The 19,903-nt window shown below is 40.4% G+C and overlaps 1 protein-coding gene across 1 annotated transcript; it reads left to right on the top strand.

The window, feature by feature from the left end:
* The first annotated feature begins 1,579 nt into the window (after positions 1-1,579).
* Positions 1,580-18,493, top strand: ntrk2b (neurotrophic tyrosine kinase, receptor, type 2b). The gene is made up of 16 exons (XM_085792933.1): positions 1,580-2,346; positions 4,214-4,288; positions 4,406-4,477; positions 4,567-4,635; positions 4,739-4,890; positions 5,058-5,194; positions 6,332-6,464; positions 6,977-7,282; positions 7,928-7,983; positions 9,502-9,601; positions 10,458-10,646; positions 11,390-11,520; positions 11,648-11,820; positions 12,507-12,747; positions 13,977-14,135; positions 15,836-18,493. Exons 1-16 carry the CDS (start codon positions 2,150-2,152, stop codon positions 16,019-16,021), a joined length of 2,376 nt encoding a protein of 791 aa, XP_085649059.1. The 5' UTR covers positions 1,580-2,149; the 3' UTR covers positions 16,022-18,493.
* Positions 18,494-19,903: the final 1,410 nt, after the last annotated feature.

The raw sequence follows: 19,903 nt of genomic DNA, 5'->3' as shown, positions 1-19,903 counted from the left end.
ATACCTTTCAGCTAAAAGAAGACCGATTATTAAAGCTGAAATAAAATAAAAACACACACCTTGACACAAAATGATTCCCTTGTTCTCAAAAGACAGCACAAGAGCTCATGGTCTTTATCATGCATCCTATTGCTTTTGATCACCTGAATTTGATCCAATGTGCAGTGCAACTAGATTTTCTAGTTTTTCCTGCAGATATAAAAAAGATAAGGCCATGAGATCAGACTTGCTAATCCACAGCCACCACCCCACGGCCCATTTAGTGCAAATCAGGAGTCTGAATTATGTCCATATACTTGATCTATTTTAAACATCCCCCTATTTTTTCCTCTCGTAGTGTTGTCATGCTCCTTCAGATATAGGCAAGGATCTATTGCAAAATAAAGAGCTCTCTTCCCTCTCCTATACTCTGAGGTTACCATGGAGACAGATATAATTCAGTTCTTGATGTTTCTCATAAAAAAAAAGAGCCTGCGTACATATTTTCATCTGCAACCATAGCGACACTTGACATTGTCCGCGCTATTTGTAAAAAGCAAGTCACCATAGCGACACTAACCATCCAGGCTGTGTCATAGATCATGTGTCCTAGCTGAGTATGCCTCCTCATTATGAGTGAAATTTAGGAATCCACCAGTAAACAGGATTTATTTCATCATTTTCAAAACATATTACCACCTTGATGTTTACCACTGCACAGTGACTCTCAGATAGGAGTGAAAAACACAGATTTATATGACATTTAATTCGCATAATTTGGGAACATTTAAGGTAAAAAATTAAAATAAAAAAAGAAGAAGAAGAAAAACATGTTTAAATGATGACAATTTAAGACACACAATAATATGTGGACAGTGATATCAATGGAGGTCCCTAAATATTGTTGTTGATGAGTTAAAATAGGTTAGGATTTCTCAAACTTGTGTATGGGCTGCTAGTCTGACCCTATAGGGCTGCACACACATGTTTGCATATGATTACAGTGGGTTGTCATGTAGTTTATATCTGCAAAATTAATTATAAAATATATATATATAGCCTATGATAATTTCTGTTAAATGTTCTTTGTCAAGATGAATAATGAAATATGTATACAGCGTGTTTTTCACCCCAATCCATGCTCCTATATCGTGCACTGATCAGTGATTGGAGTGAGACCCATTTGAAGCTTGCAGACATAGTATAGGTAATTATTTTTCATAGATGCACCCCGTCTTGTGCGTCAACCGTACGTCACACTATAGGCCTAATGGCCAACCGTACAACAGTGTTGGTGTGGAAGAAGCGCTGCTTTCATCCAGTGCATGGCTGCAGGGGTAACCACCACGGCACAGCACAGCACAAGAGTTTATACATCCATATTGTTGTTGTTGTGCCCGCCACGAACAGGGCATCTGACCCGCAGCTGGCCACATGTGCAGCTTTAGAATAAAAGTGCAGCGTGCGCGGGCGTTTAAATGGTTTTGAATGCGTGAATAGAAAATTAACAATTTCTTATTTAACGAATTCCTATAAATGAGACTTGTCATAAATACATCACCCAGCATCGCGACCATCTATCTCCCCCTCCCGCCCCCCAATAAACCCAATCCCAGTGATGGCTGGGGGGAGATGCGCTCGTCCTCGTCGATAATCGATAGACGGATGCAGGTAGCCTTCCTCCCTACACACGCAGCATCACCACGCATCCTTACTCCACTGTGCAGTCTCTCTTATTTTTTTCCTCCCCATCACCACACATATATGAGAAAACGCTCGTGGGGGCCCTGCCTATTGATCTCTAAACATCTGGAACACCTCATATTTGTTTTACAAGGCAGAGGCGAACAGTCTGTGCCCGAGATAGAGGAGTGAGACAGCAGCAGCAGCAGCAGCAGCAGCACCAGGACGGACCACTTGACACCTTGCTTCGCGGCATCGATATGCAGTAGTGTGATACCAGCTCTGCGGAGACGGGAAGGCCAGTCCATGGCATCTTGATATTAAAACCGTGGGCTCTGCGCATTCCTCACCGACGGCGTAGTCTTTTTTCTGCGGAGTCGAAAGGATTAACTTGGCCAGATAAAGGCGGCGAGGGAGGAAATCTTACCAATATTTCAATTTGAGCAGATTCTGTTCGGGGGATTCGTGGGATATCATTGGACCTGCGATGGACTCCAGCGCGGGGGAATATGGCATGGCTCGTCTTGGATTGTTTTTGGTTTTGATGGGGCTGTGGAGATTTAGTGATGCTTGCCCCGCATCCTGCACTTGCAGCATCTCAAGGATTGTTTGTATTGATTCTGTACCAGGGATCGAGGATTTCCCTGTCCTCACGTTAGATGACATGGAAAACATCACCGAGATGTAAGTGTATGTGAACATGAATCGTGCAGACAGCTTATGAACTTATTAGGATGCAATGCGTAAAGAACTACCTTCGATCGTAGGTCGCAATAATACCCAAGGGCTAGGATTATTATAGCCATACTAATAATAAAGGTAATACTAACAGCAGCAGATGCTCTGATATTCTTCACCCCCCCTTTTGTGGATTAAACATCAGCAGAGATGTGTCTCGTGCGCTTAATGTCAAAGACAGAAAATCGTGATTTTATTCGTGGAACCACTGGGTTTGTCAGATCATGTAGCCAAGAATATGTGTGCGTGTGTATGTGTGGCGGAGATGGGGGTTGCGCGTGCCACTAACGACGATGGTGTGTGTACGTGTGTGTGTGTGTGTGTCTGTGTGTTTGTGTGCGTATGTGTGTATGTGTGTGCGTAATGGTGGTGAGAGTGTGCGTCAGGCTTATTTGGATTAGTCGGTGTTTCCTTTACAAAACAGCTCCAGAGGTAGTGATGGAGTAAAAATGTTTAGGCCCATGCAGACGCAGCCTCCGAGGTGTTGATTGGGAGCTTTTGGGCGTCGGTGTGAAAAGAGCCTCAACATTTCAAAAAAAATACTAATAATAATCCAAATGACCACACTGTTGCCAGATTTACACATGAAATCACACCAGTTGTATACAGCCGGGCGATAGGCTATACCCACAGTTATGTAGCCTTATCTGCGTCAGCGTGTATAGGCCTGTGTGTCGGAGTGTACCTGCTACAACCCCCCTGCACAAGTATATATACAACTGCATGGCACCCAGCTGGAGAGCTGAGTGAGGGGAGGCTGGCTGAGTTTTCTGAGGCAGACAGACTGGAACCAGATGTAGTTTACTGGGCGTCCACTGTCGCTGGATCAAAACATGATGATTCCTCATCCTGCAAATCAAGCTCAAAGTCTTGCAGCAGCTGACACCTTGAACACTCCCTCCACTTTCTCTCTTGAGAGAGAGAGAAACACCTTTTTAGTGAGTAAAGTGTAGTTTTGACTAGTAAACTCAGCTGTTATCACCTCCGTAGGCATAGTAAGACAACTAATGTGAAGGGACAGGGCTCCTGAAGCAGCACTGCACCTTTAGACTTCCTAAATATATTTAAACCACAGTTAAAAGGTCCAATCCACATGTAAACAAAAGTGTCTCCCCACTATAATGACATGCAGTTTAGCTGACCCAAAGGTTTATACAGAAAGTAACACCAGAGAAGAGCTCAGCTAAAGTTGTTCGTATTTTCTGATGCTCTTAATTTTTTTGTTTTGTTTTGTTTGTTTTTTACAACTCAAATCTTCAACAATGTTCATTGAAGTGGAAGAGAAATAACTTCACCTTAAAATATTTCACAAAACTGTTGTTTTACACCACAGAAAATACCTGGTATAGTTTGTCCAAGTTTTAATTTGTGTTTTTAAAAGTATGTCTAGCTGTACTAATTACTGTTTCTCACCAAGACACTTATTAGATATTATGTAATATTTTTTTTTTTATTAAAACACAAACATAATATTAGGCCATAAAAGAACAGATCTATTTTTAATTTGAATGAAGAACCTTCATTATTATTTAATGCACAGTATACAACTAGATGTGGTTCACATTAGATTGACAATGAAATGTGTCAAAAGTGCTGCAGAATAATTCCCTTAATGAAGGAAGAGGAAGCAAAACCAAACATTTTGCTATGTCTCCAAAATGACAAATAAAAACTGCCATAGTATTTAGTTTCATAAAATACACAAACACAGCTGACCCCTGTTTCACACTGTGATTGTGACTGTAAAAGTTTGAAAGGATAAAATGAATCTAAAACACAGTCTAACAGATCTGTCTGTTGTGTTTTTTCACAGATACATTGCCAATCAAAACAGACTGTTTAACATGAACGACAACAGTTTGAGGCACTACATAAATCTCAGAAATCTGTGAGTATCATACAGTTTGTTTTAAATGTTTTACTTAGAAATGCACGATGTTTTCAATGACATCCAAAATGTGCCAGTGACTTATAACTAATAACTCTGCGTTTTGACTTCCAACAGAACAGTGATGAAATCGAGATTGACATCTATATCGTCAGATGCCTTTTTCAACAATACAAGACTTCAATATGTGTAAGAAGATATTTCCTATATTTCATTGATGTGCACACTGGAGTTTCCTTGTTTGGTGTTTTATTGATTTATCTATTTTTCTCTTAAAGGAATCTCAGAGATAATAATCTATCAACACTGTCATGGAGAACATTTCAGAACTTCAACACAACATTACCGTAAGTAGGCCTATCACATGTGCAGTGGCCTGCAAGAACTTGTCAGCACCTTTTTGACAAAGAGTTTCTCATGTGATAACGTTTTATTTTCTTTATTTTCTAGGCTCCTCCTGTACGGAAACCCTCTGGACTGTATTTGCGAGAACTTGTGGATCAAACTGAGGCTCCAAGAAGAAGGCGACGGTCTAGAGCTGAGATGCATAGACGAAAGAGGAGAGACGCAGGCCTTTGCCACGCTTACCCCACCCGACTGCGGTAATGTGAAACCCTGTTATAAAAAGCAACGCTGACTGGATATCTGATATTGAACGCTCGGAGATGTGATCGCCTCCTGAAGACAGACTGGAGGAGATCTGGAAGCAAATCAAACTACTGTACTGTATGTGAAGCTTAATTTTGCTGTCTTGCTTTGTGCCTCACAGTGGTTCCCAAAGTGGAGGTCACCCCCAAAATTGTGACCGAGATGCAGGGGAGTAATGTCAAAGCTGTGTGCAGCGCCTCAGGCTCCCCTCTTCCTGAGATCCTGTGGAACCTTGATATGATCTCTACCCACTACGAGGTGAGCCGGTCTACCTGAAGCCCCCCTGTTTCAACCTTTTTGGTACAGGTCTACCATTCCCGGCTCTTGGCTTTTTAAGATTCTGCTGTTTGAGTGGAAACGATAATGTTAAGGCTTGGTAATAACCAAAAGACCAAAAACAAAATCTTAAATTGATCCTTACTGACAAATACTGATGAAAATTATTCCTCTTTCAGCATAAGTCTTATACCACATTTTGAACTACGTGACCCTAACCTCAACCTGCTGATGTAAAAATCTCACCAGAGCAACAAATGTGGAGAAAAGCAGGCCTAACAAAAAACACACTTTTATTCCTCTGCTAAAAACTGTGGTGCCCAGACGTTTTCAGGAAATCACTTAAAATGAGGGTAAGGAAGTCGGAGAATAGAGAGCAGACATGTTGGTCTGAGTCCAGGGCCGTTGCTAGAAATTCTGGGCCCCCTGAAAGAATACTTAAGTGGGCCCCTACCCCCCGACTTTTCCACTTTTTTCTTAGACTACATATGTGTATTATCATTTTTTATTTAGCCTACTTTGTTTTGATGCTAATGCAGCATTACTATCAGTATTAGTCGGGGTCGTATGCAGAATAAATCAGTCATACAAAGATTAGACTACTGTTTTTTTTTGTGGGCCCTACTGGGCGCTGGGCCCCAGGAATGATCACAACCATTCTCCCCTATACAACGGCCCTGTCTGAGTCTTTTCATAGTTTGTCAATAATAATAATATGACCGGCCTTATACTTTAAGGTACAAAATAATACTTAAGGTGATAGTTGATGTATTCATATTATACATAAACATAAGGTTCTTTAATGCTGTGACTTGAATTGATACAACAAAGGCAAAATTACTGACGTGAATACAATTATTACGCACTTACTGGCTGTCAATTTCACCCATTTAACAGTTTCTTTTGGCTATTTATTTTGGACAGTAAATCCTGTATTTTTAATAAATAAATAAATAAATTTACCTTTATATTTCACACAAGACATGTGGTGCAAATGTGTTACAACTGACTACTGTTAATGCAAGGTCTGCAGGTCTGGAATTGAAGCAGTTCTAATCACTCCAATTTTGCATCAACATGACAAACTGTTTAATGCACATGATGTCGATGTGTTCGCAGCTTGAACCTTTCGAGACAGAGAGCAGCCTCACCTTGTTGGGCCTGTCTCCTGTTGATAACGGCCGGATGATCGTCTGCAGCGCTGAGAACATGGTCGGTCAGACGGAGGCCACCCTTCAACTCAATATTCTCTGTAAGGCCTCTTGCTTTTCTGTCACCGCCGACTGTACATGTTCACCGGCTTTAGCAATAGCATACATCTTTGGAAATTATATTTACATTCATAAGTTTGTCTAATTTCCTCTCAGATGATCTTTTAAGCGCCTTCCTCTTCTAGACTGTGTGTTTTTCCAGTGTAAGCAGAAGGCTCCTCAGTTTGTTATCATTACTGTCTCTCAGCAAATCTTATTGACTCTCCATGTTTCCTGTTCATAACTCTTCCTCCTGTGAAGCTCCTCACGCCTTGCCATGCTCCTCTGCTTGTTCAGTGCGACATCTCTCCTCACTCTCCTCTTCCATGTCCTCCTGATGTCAGTGTTCAAATGTTGTGTGATCACTTTCACCCCCCCAAACTGCATCTCCTTTTCTGAATCCATTAATGTTCCTGCTCTTCCTGCTGGCTTCTCCTCCTCCTCCTCCTCCTCCCCGGTGTTTATTTCCTATCATCCCGTGATTACTCTTCCTCTGTTGTTGCCTCCGTGTCAGTTGCCCCCACCATCCAGCAGCTGCTGGGGCCAGAGCAGAACCACCACTGGTGCATCCCCTTCAGCGTCACAGGGAACCCCAAGCCTGATCTGCAGTGGTTCCACGATAACAGGCCTCTGGAGGAGCAGGACTACATCCGCACCATGATCCACGTGTCCACGGAGAGCGAGGATCACGGCTGCCTGCAGCTGGTCAACCCCACGCACATTCACAATGGCGTGTACAGGCTGGTGGCCAAGAACGAGTATGGCCAGGATGAGAAGAAGGTCTCTGCCCAGTTCATCGACCCACCTGGAACAGGTGTGAATATGCTATATATTTTTTTTTTTACAAGGGTTCATTTAGTGAGAGGTCAGCTTGATTGATTGATTGATTGATTGATTTATTCAGATCCCCATTAGCTATGGCAATGCCAAAGCTTTTCTTCCCGGCGGTCCATACAGTGCAACATATTTACAATGTATCAATGCAATTTATGTCCCATACAATTCAATCCATGTTCAAATACAACATACATCCAGTGCCATCGAAACTCAGTCTCAAAATCAGATTTGACAAAATTAAAGCAGATTTGACAGTATCCCATTTTGGTGTACATCTCCAAAAACTGTTTCTGTTTCACAAGGTGTCATGTTTGTACTTACAATTGTCCTATATTAAATATTAATCTCATTTCTGAAGTTGATCACTAATGCAGATTTGTTTTCTTTTTAGCAGAAGACCCCTTCTACTACTGTAAGTAATGATTCAGTTTTATAAAACCAGCAATAATAGCATGACAGTATTTGTATGTAAAGTTAAAAAATTAACTCTACCATGATGTACATATCCTCCTCCTCCTATGGCCTGTGCCTGCATATCTCTCCTGCCCAGACCCCACTGGTAGGTCAAAATTGGTTTTATGCTGTAATAATTGTGATCATTTTCAATTTTCAATTCTCAGACAAACATTTTTGATGTGTTTTTTTTCAGACACGCCACTCCCTCCACTGGATGACAGTGTCACAGTAAGTGATTGTCATCGTCTTTATCATCCTAAGCAGTGGTTCCCAAATTTGTGTGTTGATACCTGAACTTAAAAAAACTCAAAATCTTACCAAGAATATTTGTCTTATTTCTAGTCAAAACAATCTCATTATACTTAAAATAAGACTCATCACATTAAAAAGTAGCTTGTTTTTAGACACTTTTTACTTCTTTCAAGCATATTTCCACTTGAAATAAGTAGAAAAATCTAATAGTGGGGCAAGTTTTTCTTTCTTATTACAAGCACACAAAAAAAGCTTTCACTGGCAGATTTTTCTACTCATTTTAAGTAAAAATTTGTTTGAAACAAGTGAAAAGATCTAAAAACAAGTTAATTTTTAGGTGACGAGTCTCATTTTAAATGAAAAGAGACTAGTTTTGACTAGAAATGAGACATTTTGACAAGAAATGAGACAAATATTCATGGAAAGATTTTGAGTTTTTGCAGTGTAGAGTCTCCCATAGCCTAAATTCTTCTTGGCTCGGTTTTCCCGAGATATCAGAAACATTGCTTTGAGTTTCTGCTCCATGTTGACATGATGGCATCACATCATTTCTGGAGATTTCTGCAGATGTCCCAAATAAAAAGTGTTCTGCTGCATTCAGATCTGGTGACTGGAGAGGTCAGTGAAGTGCGTTGAAACCAGTTTGACAGTTTGAGGAAACTTTGTGGAATGATGCATTGTCATGCTGGAAATAGCCATTAGGAGACGGTAAATTTTGATAAATTATGCATATGGGAAAATGCTCCCATCAGCAGCAGCCTGTGGACGGTCGGGCCCCATGGAGTCATGATGGTGTTGATGCCAGATTGTGAGTCTACCATGCACATGCCTCAGCTCAGCAGGAATCGAGATGTTCTTTCCCATCTTCAGCTGCCCAGTTGTGGTGAGCCTGTGCCCACTGCAGCCTCAGATTTCTCTTCTTGCTGACAGGACTGGAGTCTGATGTGGATTTATGCCATTGCAGTTCACCACCACCACCACCACTTTTCTGTTCACCACAGTTGTAAAAAGTGGTTATCTGAGTTACTGTCAACTTTGAGTGGGCTTACACCAGCCACTCTCCTCTGACCTCTCTCATTAATGAGGCGTTTTTGGGGTTTTTTTCCGTCCAATGGAGCCAAAGCTCGCTGGATGGTTTTTGCACCATTCTGAGTAAAAACTCTAGAGACTGTCGTGCATGTAAATCCCAGGAGATGAGCAGTTTGAGACACTCGCAAACCAGCCTGTCTGACACCAAGAGTCACGCCACACTCAAAGTCACTGGGATCACATTTAGGCTAGTCGCCATTCTGATATTTGATAAGCTGCTCATCTGTATCTGATACATTGCATCAATAAGGAGGTGGACATGTGTTTCTTATGAACTGTTAAGTGAGTTTATACATGTTTTGGTTTGTGACTTACTTGGGAACCACTGAGCTATAGGATTTAAGATGTTTTAATAAAAGCTGGGTTTTAAACAGTCTTTTTTTTTTGTCCTTTTTGTCTTCACAGGTGTACGTAGTTGTGGGAATCGCAGGAGTTGCCTTGACTGGCTGTGTGCTGATGGTGATCATTCTGAAATATGGAAGAAACTCCAAGTTTGGTATTAAAGGTGAACTCATTTTTTAAGGGAGTTATGAATTCAACATTGTAGGACACACACTTATTCTTATGTCTTCCCCAAGGTTAAACGAAAAGACTGATAGATACGATCCTCATATCTGCAATCAATGTTAAATATGAATTTACAGCCTGTTAGCCAGCTAGCTTAGCCTGTTTTGTCCTGTTTGTTCCACGCTTTGCAATACACTAGGCTAGGCTTTATTTATTCGAAAGTGTCAATGGACTGATTTTGGTACCAAACTGACAGAACCAAGCGAGCTGTTTCCACCTTCCTCCAGTATTTATGCTAAGCTTAAGCTAACCAACTGCTGGTAATTGTAGGCTATCCTTTGGTTGGAAGCAGTTTGGTTAGTAGCACTTTTATCACAGTTATAGTTATTTACAATTAGCCTATGTTAATATACTTAAAGCCATAAGCCTTCTACTTATAAATGGCAAATTGAGGGTTATAAGACAGCGTTAGCATCATTTTAAGGCTGTGTCCTTAATTTCCAGCATATAGCCTACTATGCCAGCAAATTGGTAGCAATTTAGTTGCATTTTTAAACTATTATTAGTTAATGACAAACATATTAATAAAGACTGAAATCAATTGAATACTATTATGGTAAATGGAGGGGTAAAAGACAGTGATAGCATTAGCTTATAGCAGCTTCCACTGGATAACTGTAATAAATAGGTTACCTTTTCTTACTACTTCTTTTCTCCCTCTAACCCTTGTCTTCCTCCTCCTCCATGACCACCACCCTCCTCCACCTCTTTCCCACCCTTGTCCTACCTCCTCACTCTCCTCCCCCTCTTACCTCTCCACCTCCTCCTCCTCCTCCTCCTCTGTGGCTCCCTAGGCTCCTCCTCAGTCATCAGTAATGACGATGACTCTGCCAGCCCTCTTCATCACGTCTCCAATGGCAACAACACCCCGTCGTCCTCGGAGATGGGTCCAGACGCAGTGATCATTGGGATGACAAAGATTCCTGTCATTGAGAACCCACAGTACTTCCGTAACTCCGGCAGCATGCTGAAATCTGACACGTGTGAGTTACCGCCTCGCTCGACAAATGCCTGGTAACCCGGACCTTTTCTGATAAATCCATGCAGGGATCACTGCTGGACGCCAGATTTATTGTCAGCATCCTGCTGCATTGTGATAGTGACTCCCGCTCTGCAGGGGCAACAGGACAGTTAACCTACAGATAATGTTCAGAAACACAAGCTTGTTTAGAAAAGGCTCGATGCAGCAGAGTGAACCTGCATGTTTTTCTTTTTTAATGACTGTAAAATGATCAGTAGCCTATGTGATCAAAATTACTAATCATTATTTTCAATTTCAGTCAATCAAAAAGAAAAAAATTTGATTCATTCACATATAAACAATATATCTAACAAACATTTGCTCTCATATTATTCTTTGTGTATGTATTATATTTCATAAACAAAACAATTACTGTACTGTAAATGATTAATAATAATAATCTTAGAATAAAAATATTCTCAGTGTGAATTTTTTTTGATAACACTCTGTATTTAACATTTATAAGCAGTATGCAAACATTTACAACTCTATATAATATAGTTATATGAACAATATTTGTTATAAATCAATTTTATATTTCCACCATATCTTATTATTTGTTTATACTCACTGTGGAGTTAAAACTGCCTCAAAAATGCTAAACAGGGGGATTTAAAATAGACTCTTGCATTTACTAAAATGACCACTTAATAATTAAGATGCCCACCTGAGCTTAAGAGTGATTTGTCTTTTTCTACATTGAAGTTGTCCAGCACATCAAGAGACACAACATCGTGCTGAAGCGGGAGCTGGGAGAAGGAGCCTTTGGAAAGGTATTCCTGGCCGAGTGCTACAACCTGACACCAGACCAGGAGAAGATCCATGTGGCAGTTAAGGTACAGACCAGGAAGCTGCTCGTTTAAAGAAAAGAGAAAAAAAAAAAATCAATGTACTTGTCATTTGGTTAGTGATTTCTACTGACGTCCATTCTTGTCTTCTCCTTGTCTTTGTGTCTTTGGTCAGACGCTGAAAGAGGCCAGCGAGAGCGGCCGAGCAGACTTCTACAGAGAGGCCGAGCTCCTCACCAACCTGCAGCACGAACACATCGTCACTTTCTACGGAGTGTGTGTAGAGAGCGACCCACTCATCATGGTGTTTGAATACATGAAACACGGTGACCTAAACAAGTTCCTCAGGTAGGACACTTCTTCTAGAGGCATTTGCATGTCTCAAAGGGGCAGCTTGACTTTTTTACTTTCTTGTCATGAGTTAGATGAAATGATCAATACCATTTTCATATCTTTGTGTTCAGTAAGAAGCTATAGCTTTAGCTTAAAGACCGGGAACAAGGGGCACAGTTAGCATAGCTCTGTCCAAAACTAACACCTCTAGACTTCATTAACCAATAGCCTACTATAAATCTTGGTTGATTAGTTAGGGTTATGTGCTGGGTTATCTCTTGGCTGAAAGGAATAGATATTTTGCCATGTCAAAGTATGTGCAGTACATTAAGTGTTCAATGAAGTTTGGTCTTGATTAACGTAAATAACTCAATTGAAATAATTGGTTTGACTGTCATTTGCTCAGTTCTTTTTCATAATATGAGAAAAATCTGAAAAAGCATGTTATAATTTCCCAACTAATTATCCAATGACAAATTAAAATTACTTGTTCAATTAAAACATCAAAAACACAGTGGTTTCCAGTACATGAGAAAGAAGCTGGAAGCTAGGACCAGTGAATGTGGAGTTTCTGCTTGAAAATGATTAATAAACTATTGTTGTTGCTGTTGTTGTTACTTTTTAGTGTTTTTGTAGTTTCAATTCAAGTACCCAGTGGTGGTGTGGTGATTGAGGAGCTGATTAAGTGCTTGTGGGTGCAGGTCCCACGGTCCTGATGCAGTGCTAATGGCAGACGGTCAACACAGCATCCTGGTGGAGCTCACCCAGTCCCAGATGCTGCACATTGCCCAACAGATTGCTGCTGGCATGGTCTACCTGGCCTCCCAGCATTTTGTCCACAGAGACTTGGCAACCAGGAACTGCCTGGTAGGAGAAAACCTGCTGGTCAAGATAGGAGACTTTGGCATGTCCAGAGACGTTTACAGCACAGACTACTACAGAGTGAGTCTTTTTTTTAAAATATATTTCACCCTTTCCCTGGCCTCGCCCTGCCCCCAGCCTCATACTCACACATGCACACACGCTCGCAACATTTTATATATATATATGTATATACAGAAATATGGAAATGCAGCCACATATGCACACACAATCAAATAATGTCATTTGAATTTCATTCCAGTTTTGGTCTGAAATAGCTGTGTAGCTGCAGAAATGACTATTTTAATCAGAGGTATTTTATCTATTTTTAATACAATTTAAATGCAAATTCTATAATCTACATAAAATTAATGTTTCCATGGTAATGAGGGCAACAGTGCAAAAAATGCATGGGCAGTTTTTCCATTCTTCTTGGGCAAGGAGTTAATGCCTCTCTCCACTCTACATGAGCAGAATCACATTAAAACGCTGAAGAGTTTGTGTTTGGTACAAGGAACTGATGGTTGTGAGAAGATTGTACTTTCTTATTAATACTTCTTTGCTACAACTCAGGGCAATAATGATAAAATATATATATATGCTGTATATATATGCATATTGTCATGTTGAGGAATAGATGGATGCATTTTATTTCCTCATCCTTTGTGTCTGAGATTTCAATTTGAATCCCACAGCGCCCTCTGCTGCTTAAAGTGGAGTCAGAAATCTGAGCACACATTCACACAAACACATACACATACACACATCTCCAAGATACATTTCCCTGCATCAGATAAGAGCAACATAAAGAGGTTACCAACTCCCGATTTCACAAATTCATTTTTATCTAATATAAAGTAAAGGCATGAACAGAGCTTACAGTAAGACGATCTCCATTCACATGAGCTACAGAACTGTCTTTGAGCCTCTTTTCTCTTTACAGCAGTTTAGTACTGTAAGGTTAAATAAAACAAAGAAAAGCCAGTAACCATTTGGATGAATTATTTAATATCGTAAGGCCTGATCCCTTATTTTCTATCAGCTTTGACCTTGATGAAGGTTTTAAAGTAGAGCTACATGATCACTTTGGAGGCCTTACTTTCAATTCAGCTGGAATATACTGTATATTCTGTCCAGCCCATTTATATCAATGAGATAAAATAAGAAAAAAAAACCTCTCTGTCTAACGCCCTCTCTCTAGTGTGTATAAAAATATCCAGATACAGCAGAGTCAGTTAAAGCTTCATACTCACTCCTGTTGGTTTCTGAAGGGGACTACTCTCTCTGTCTCTCTCTGTCTCTCTCTGCAGGTGGGCGGTCATACGATGCTGCCGATCCGCTGGATGCCCCCGGAGAGCATCATGTACCGGAGATTCACCACGGAGAGCGATGTGTGGAGCCTGGGAGTGGTGCTGTGGGAGATCTTCACCTACGGCAAACAGCCCTGGTACCAGCTCTCCAACAATGAGGTCAGTGTCACACGAGGCCGCCAACTCCATCAGATACCTGCAGCTGCTGCACCAGCTCTGAGCGTCATGAGCCGACACCGGCACTTTAAATTAAACATGCAACTACCTCATCGTCTCATTCTTGTGTCCAGAATTTGCCAGAGAATCACCACAATTTAAAGTTGCCCTCACTATCACTGATATGTCCAATGACAGTCTTCTGTGCATCAGTGGGGGCGTTGTCAAGAGTAACTGTCTACAGCAAATCCAGCACAGTTTTAACTTCTGTGTCGGCCTTTTGAGAAATAAATACTAGTTTGTGAAAACTGAAGCTTTATCTGGTCTGAAAAAAATAACTCCTCTTCCTGCTAGCAGGCCAAGTGGCATTATGGGAAAATATCATGGAAACTAGTGTCGTTTTTAAGAGAGCAATTCTAAATGGGTTTAATATTTTATTAAAAAATATATATAAATTATGTGATTGGGTATGAATACCAATAGACAGACATTTTAAAACATTTTTACATTTAATGACTATTTAGGAAATTCTGTTTTCTTAATTTGACCTATTTTCTTCTGTTAATTAGTTTTTGGAGCAACTAAGCTCTTTAGTTGCTTAGTTGCTTAGCTGATGTGAATCAGGGATGATGGTGTTCACAGTTAGTGCCTTAAAGGGATAGTTCAACATTTTTGGCAAATTGGCCCCACCCATTTCCATTATCCCTATAGTCATAGCAGTAGGTTCGTTACCTTTAATTGTCGGTGCAAGCTATTTTTAGAACGGCGGAGCAGAGCCGCAAGCTGCTCAGAGCTACAGTACGTTACGGAGGCCAATGGGATCTCTTGGTTTCTCCTCATCAAACTCATCAAATACACAATCCAACAACTCCAAAACGCTCTCGTGGACAAGTTGTGACCTGCACATTCACCATGCTATGAGATAATAACAGAACGTTATGAGACAGAGTTGTTTTAGAGGTAAATTCATGCAAAACCGCTGATGCACGTTCCTGTCAGGGGCAATTTTTCGGCAAGCAGTCTCTGCATTTGCTTCGAAAACAACTCTGTCTCGTTGTTTTCCGTTATTATCTCATAGCGTGGTGAATCAAGCAATGAAACAAGCTTCTGCGTGAATAAAAGTGATTGAAAGTGCAGCAAACTTTTCAGAAGGTCCCATCTCATCCTAAATGAGCTTTCTCATAATAGCTACATAAGCTTATTTATTTGATCATTTATTTATGTGAAGATGGATTGTCAATTAACTGATCAAACTATGACTTGATAATTAGATTTTTTTTTAAATATCACACTTTGTGTGCATTTCATCAGTACACTGCAAAAACTCAAAATCTCTCCAAGAATATTTGTCTTATTTCTTGTCAAAATGTTTCAATTTTAGTCAAAACTAATCTCTTTCCACTTAAAATAAGACTCATCACCTAAAAATGTACTTGTTTTTAGATAGTTTTCACTTGTTTCAAACAAATTTATAATTGAAATAAGTAGAAATATCTTCCAGTGAAAGCAGGTTTTTTGTGCTTGTAATAAGAAAGAAAAACTTGCTCCACTATCAGATTTTTCTACTTATTTCAAGTGAAAATATGCTTGATATATAAGACAAATATTCTTAGTAAGATTTTGAGTTTTTGCAGTGTATTCGTGGGTTGTATTCATTTGTCAGACAGTAGGCTAAGTGTGTTTTGTGACCTTGTGTGCTGCAGGTGATTGAGTGCATCACCCAGGGCCGGGTGCTGCAGCGGCCCCGCACCTGTCCTAAAGAGGTGTACGACCTGATGCTGGGCTGCTGGCAGAGGGAGCCCTACATGAGGCTCAACATCAAGGAGATCCACAGCATGCTCCAGAGCCTGGCCAAGGCCTCGCCTGTGTACCTGGACATACTGGGCTGATGCACCCGGGGGGTTGTGTATGTACTTTATGTGCGAGTGTGCGTGTGTGTGTGTGAGCTAGTAGGAGTTTATGCGTGTTTGTCTGACATGACAGAGAGGAGAGGAGGAAATGAAGATTGTGTGTGTGTAAGTGAGTGTGTGTCTGTGTACAGTTACCTGGCTGTAAATGTTACTGTAAATGCTCTCGTCCGCGTTCCTCATCACATTGAGAAAAAGCCTTAAATTTCAAGTGATTTTTATTTCAATTTTTTATTTTTATTTTTTGGTCGCTTTTTTCTGTTCCTATCCATTCGCAGACGTTACTGAGGCATGTTTCACAAGTGGAAACCAAAACACATACAGGAATACGCCACTTCATCCAAATCATCACCACTCTAGACATAAACATTAAAAAAAAAAAAAAAACATCAAAAGAAATGAAAGCCACTGATTCCTGCGTGGTTCTGTCTACATCCATACAGTATGTGCTGCGAATGAACAAAGGGGAAATAATGTGTCTCTCCATAACAGACAATGTTTGGACACAACTTTATTGTAGATAGAGTTGTTGTTGTTTTTATTTTTTTCCTTTCAACAATGTCACACAGCAACATATTCTGCCAGAAGATGAAATTATTACAGCTGAAGCGTTTTCTTTCACATGTCCCAGCCTATTTTCATATTTGTAAAACGTATAAACAATGAGCTGTTTGATTTAAATCTGTGCTTTTGAGCGAATTTCTGACATATGTGTATTTTATTGTACGCATACCACTGTGTGGAACCCATAATAGATCCTCATAGATGCCTGGTAAAAAAAATAAGTAAGTCCACCCAAGGACTTCCCAATGTGTTGAGGTGTTAAAACATAAGGGCAAACAGGATTTCAAACCCCTTTTTAAAAAAGAAAAAAAAAATCATTTGTCATATTTTCTGTAAATATCTGTTGCACAAGCTCATCTTTATTTACAAAGTGGTGTTTTAAACATGGTTGGAGTGCTCCGCTCTGTTCGCGGCCTTTTCATTTGACGTATCTAAAGCACAGAGAGTGAGGACTTGTTGATGAGCTGTGCCTATGTGGAGAAAATAACATATATATATATATGTATTTGGGGGAAAAAAAACAGGAGCACAGGTTGTTTTTGTTTTGAATTTTTCATTCACCAGCAATGTCATTTAGCAGATCTTTGTTGTTCGGTGGCCCATATCTGTAAGTGATGTGGTTTTTGTATATGCATCTTCAAAGGCGGGTTTTCAAATGTCGTGGGTGTTGCTGATGAGATTGTGTTTACGGAGAGAAGATGAGCTTATGAAGAGTCATCTTCATTTTATATTATTTTATTTAATTTTGTTCAATTTCTATGAGGGATTGTTGGGGGCATTTTGATGCCGTTCACTGTTTGCACTGATGTAGGCTACCTACACTGAGGATTTCCTTTGTTTTTACCACTTTGGTTGTGGACGTACTGAAGGCGCTACCTTTTTTTATTTGTTATTTATTTCCATTACAAGCGAGTACCTTGAAGATCTTATCTTTAATTCCACATAGAGGCCGCAGTAAAAGGATTAATTAAGAGACTGATTGGCCCTAAAGTGTCCCAGGGGAGCTTTCATCTCTCCGAGCGAGCGGCCCCAGTCAGCCGGGTGGCGACTGATGCAGCTCCTCACCCCGAGCAGCGGTGAAGCACACTTTACCCCGGCAGAGCAGAGGACGCTAACACTTGAAACTAAAAAAAATTATATTCAATAGTTCTGTTTTCCTGAGATGTTATTTAAAAAAAAAAAAAGGCTGAAATATTAAAAGTTTCCCAACAGCAGCTTTCACCCCTCCCCCCTCATGTGTTTCATGAAGCAGTGAGGATCTTTGCTGAGACAATACATTATGTTAAGTGCACTTTGTAGCGTTACTTAACCCCCTCCTCGAAATGCACAACCTGAGCAGCTGGCAGCACCGAACGACCGCACTCCACCTCCACCTCCACCTCAGCTGCTCCCACAAACCGGAAAAATATGAAAACACAACAACAACATTTCACCCTCGCTGTGCTGTGCTGCCATGACTGAAGCAAGTAACTCTGACACAACTGTCCGACAGATCTTTTCTTCGTGTCCCTCTATGTTTTTTTCTTACAGCGTTTTGTCAGTTCTGTATAATAGTCACGTGTCTGCTGTACATATAAATTTGCTGTCCATTCTGTACAGTTCTGATATTTGTCTATATGAATAGTAGGCTATGTTTAATAGTATAATCTGTTTTAAGCAGGTATCATGTCAAAACTGTGTGACATCTATTGAAGACAACGTGTTATGGGCCACTGGCAATACATACTATATGTAAATACGATTTTATTTGTGCTACATTGTATAATTTCTTTGTGCTCGTTCATAATACCAGTGAGAATACAATCCTTTTTTGGGCAACTTTTGATCTGCAGAGGACTTTCTTTCTTTCTTTGAACAATGTGTTTTTTCTCTGAAGAAGACGAAGAAAAAGAAGAGAAAAAAAAGAAGAAAAAAAACAGAAGAAAAAGAAAAATGATCTCCTCTCTTTCCTCTCCACTGTGATGGGGAGCTGACACAGAGGCTGTTTTTGAGACGCTGTCTGTCTGTCCGTCTGTCTGCAGGAGGACCATAGACTTCTCCATTTGATTCAACATCAGGATCTCTCCTTTAGCTGACACTGACGGGCGTCTCCAAGCAGACGTGTGGCCGATGGCGAGGAGGAGGTCAAAGGTCGCCTCCTGGCCAACCCCCACCGCTCAACCTCTGACTGACTGTAGCCTATTTTGATCCTCTTTCAGATGAATAACTGTGACTTTGCATCATGAATAGTATATTATTTTGAATGTAATCTAGAAGGGTCGGGACCTTTTTTGAATGTAATCTATCCTGGGGGGGGCGGGGTTTGGGGTTTGGGGTTTGGGGGGGGGGGGGGTGCGGGGGAGGATTAATGATTTTTTTTGTAAATATATGGTAAAAGAAAAAAAGATTACACTTTTCATTCCTGTGCAGATAAACAAAATTTTACTTACTATGTGAATACAAAGAGAGGGTGTGTGTGTTTATGTGTGCGAGAGACGATGTGTGTGCATTTGCACGTGCATCCTGTGTGCAAGAGTGTATGTGTGTTTTTGAGAGCGCAGATGTGTGTGTGTGTATGTGTGTGTGAGAGAGAGTGTGTGAGTGTGTATGTGTGTGTGTGTGTGTGTGTGTGTGTGTGTGCGCGCTCTTCTGGCAGATTTAATCCTGCTTTAATCAGCCAGTTCTATCAATCAATTCAATGCTTTGTGCATCATGTGAGTAGCTTATCCACAATTAATGGAAATGTTCCTTGTGATACTGTGCATTTAATAAAGGTGGTATGTCTTACAATACGTTCCTCGGCCCTCAGGATGCTTTTCTTCTGAGATTCCACTGCAACTTAAAGGAACAGTTTGACATTTTGGGAAATTAGCCTATCTCATTTGTCCTGTTGGTTGAATACCGTAGTGGGGTAGATAAGCTCATATATGGAAGGTATTGTGCATTTTATGACTAAAGCATTAAACTTTCAGCATTTCATCTACATACCCCAAGGTTTGATTTCAGACGTGGAACCACTTTGGTGGCTGACCTTTGGTGACCTTTAGGGGTCTTTGACCTCGGCATTGCATTTTTCCACATTATTCTCCATTGGAAACATATGAAAATCTGGGAAGTAAATCTTTACCAAGAAATTTCTTCACCATTGTGTTTAGGAAGGTGTGTAATATCATATAATAAATTCTTGAAATTCAACTCCCGTGGGAAACCCCCTAAAAAGCTACTCAAAGTTGGGGTACGTGTAACCACATTTTTCGAAAATTCCGAAATGTTAAATTTGGCCTTAAGTATCTTGTGAGGGGTCAAACTAGAGGTTTTTCA

Source organism: Trachurus japonicus, chromosome 12 (genome assembly GCF_045865225.1).
Source record: "Trachurus japonicus isolate A0001 chromosome 12, Traja_1.0".
NCBI classification, from domain to species: domain Eukaryota; kingdom Metazoa; phylum Chordata; class Actinopteri; order Carangiformes; family Carangidae; genus Trachurus; species Trachurus japonicus.
This window is presented reverse-complemented; position numbering and strand designations above follow the sequence as displayed.

What these genes read in the sequence shown, in the direction of transcription:
- ntrk2b (XM_085792933.1), top strand. Translation starts at nt 2,150, where the DNA reads ATGGACTCCAGCGCGGGGGAATATGGCATGGCTCGTCTTGGATTGTTT. An exon ending in TACATAAATCTCAGAAATCT is followed by an intron (nt 4,289 to 4,405) that starts GTGAGTATCATA and finishes GACTTCCAACAG; the next exon opens with AACAGTGATGAAATCGAGAT. An exon ending in CTCCAAGTTTGGTATTAAAG is followed by an intron (nt 9,602 to 10,457) that starts GTGAACTCATTT and finishes GTGGCTCCCTAG; the next exon opens with GCTCCTCCTCAGTCATCAGT.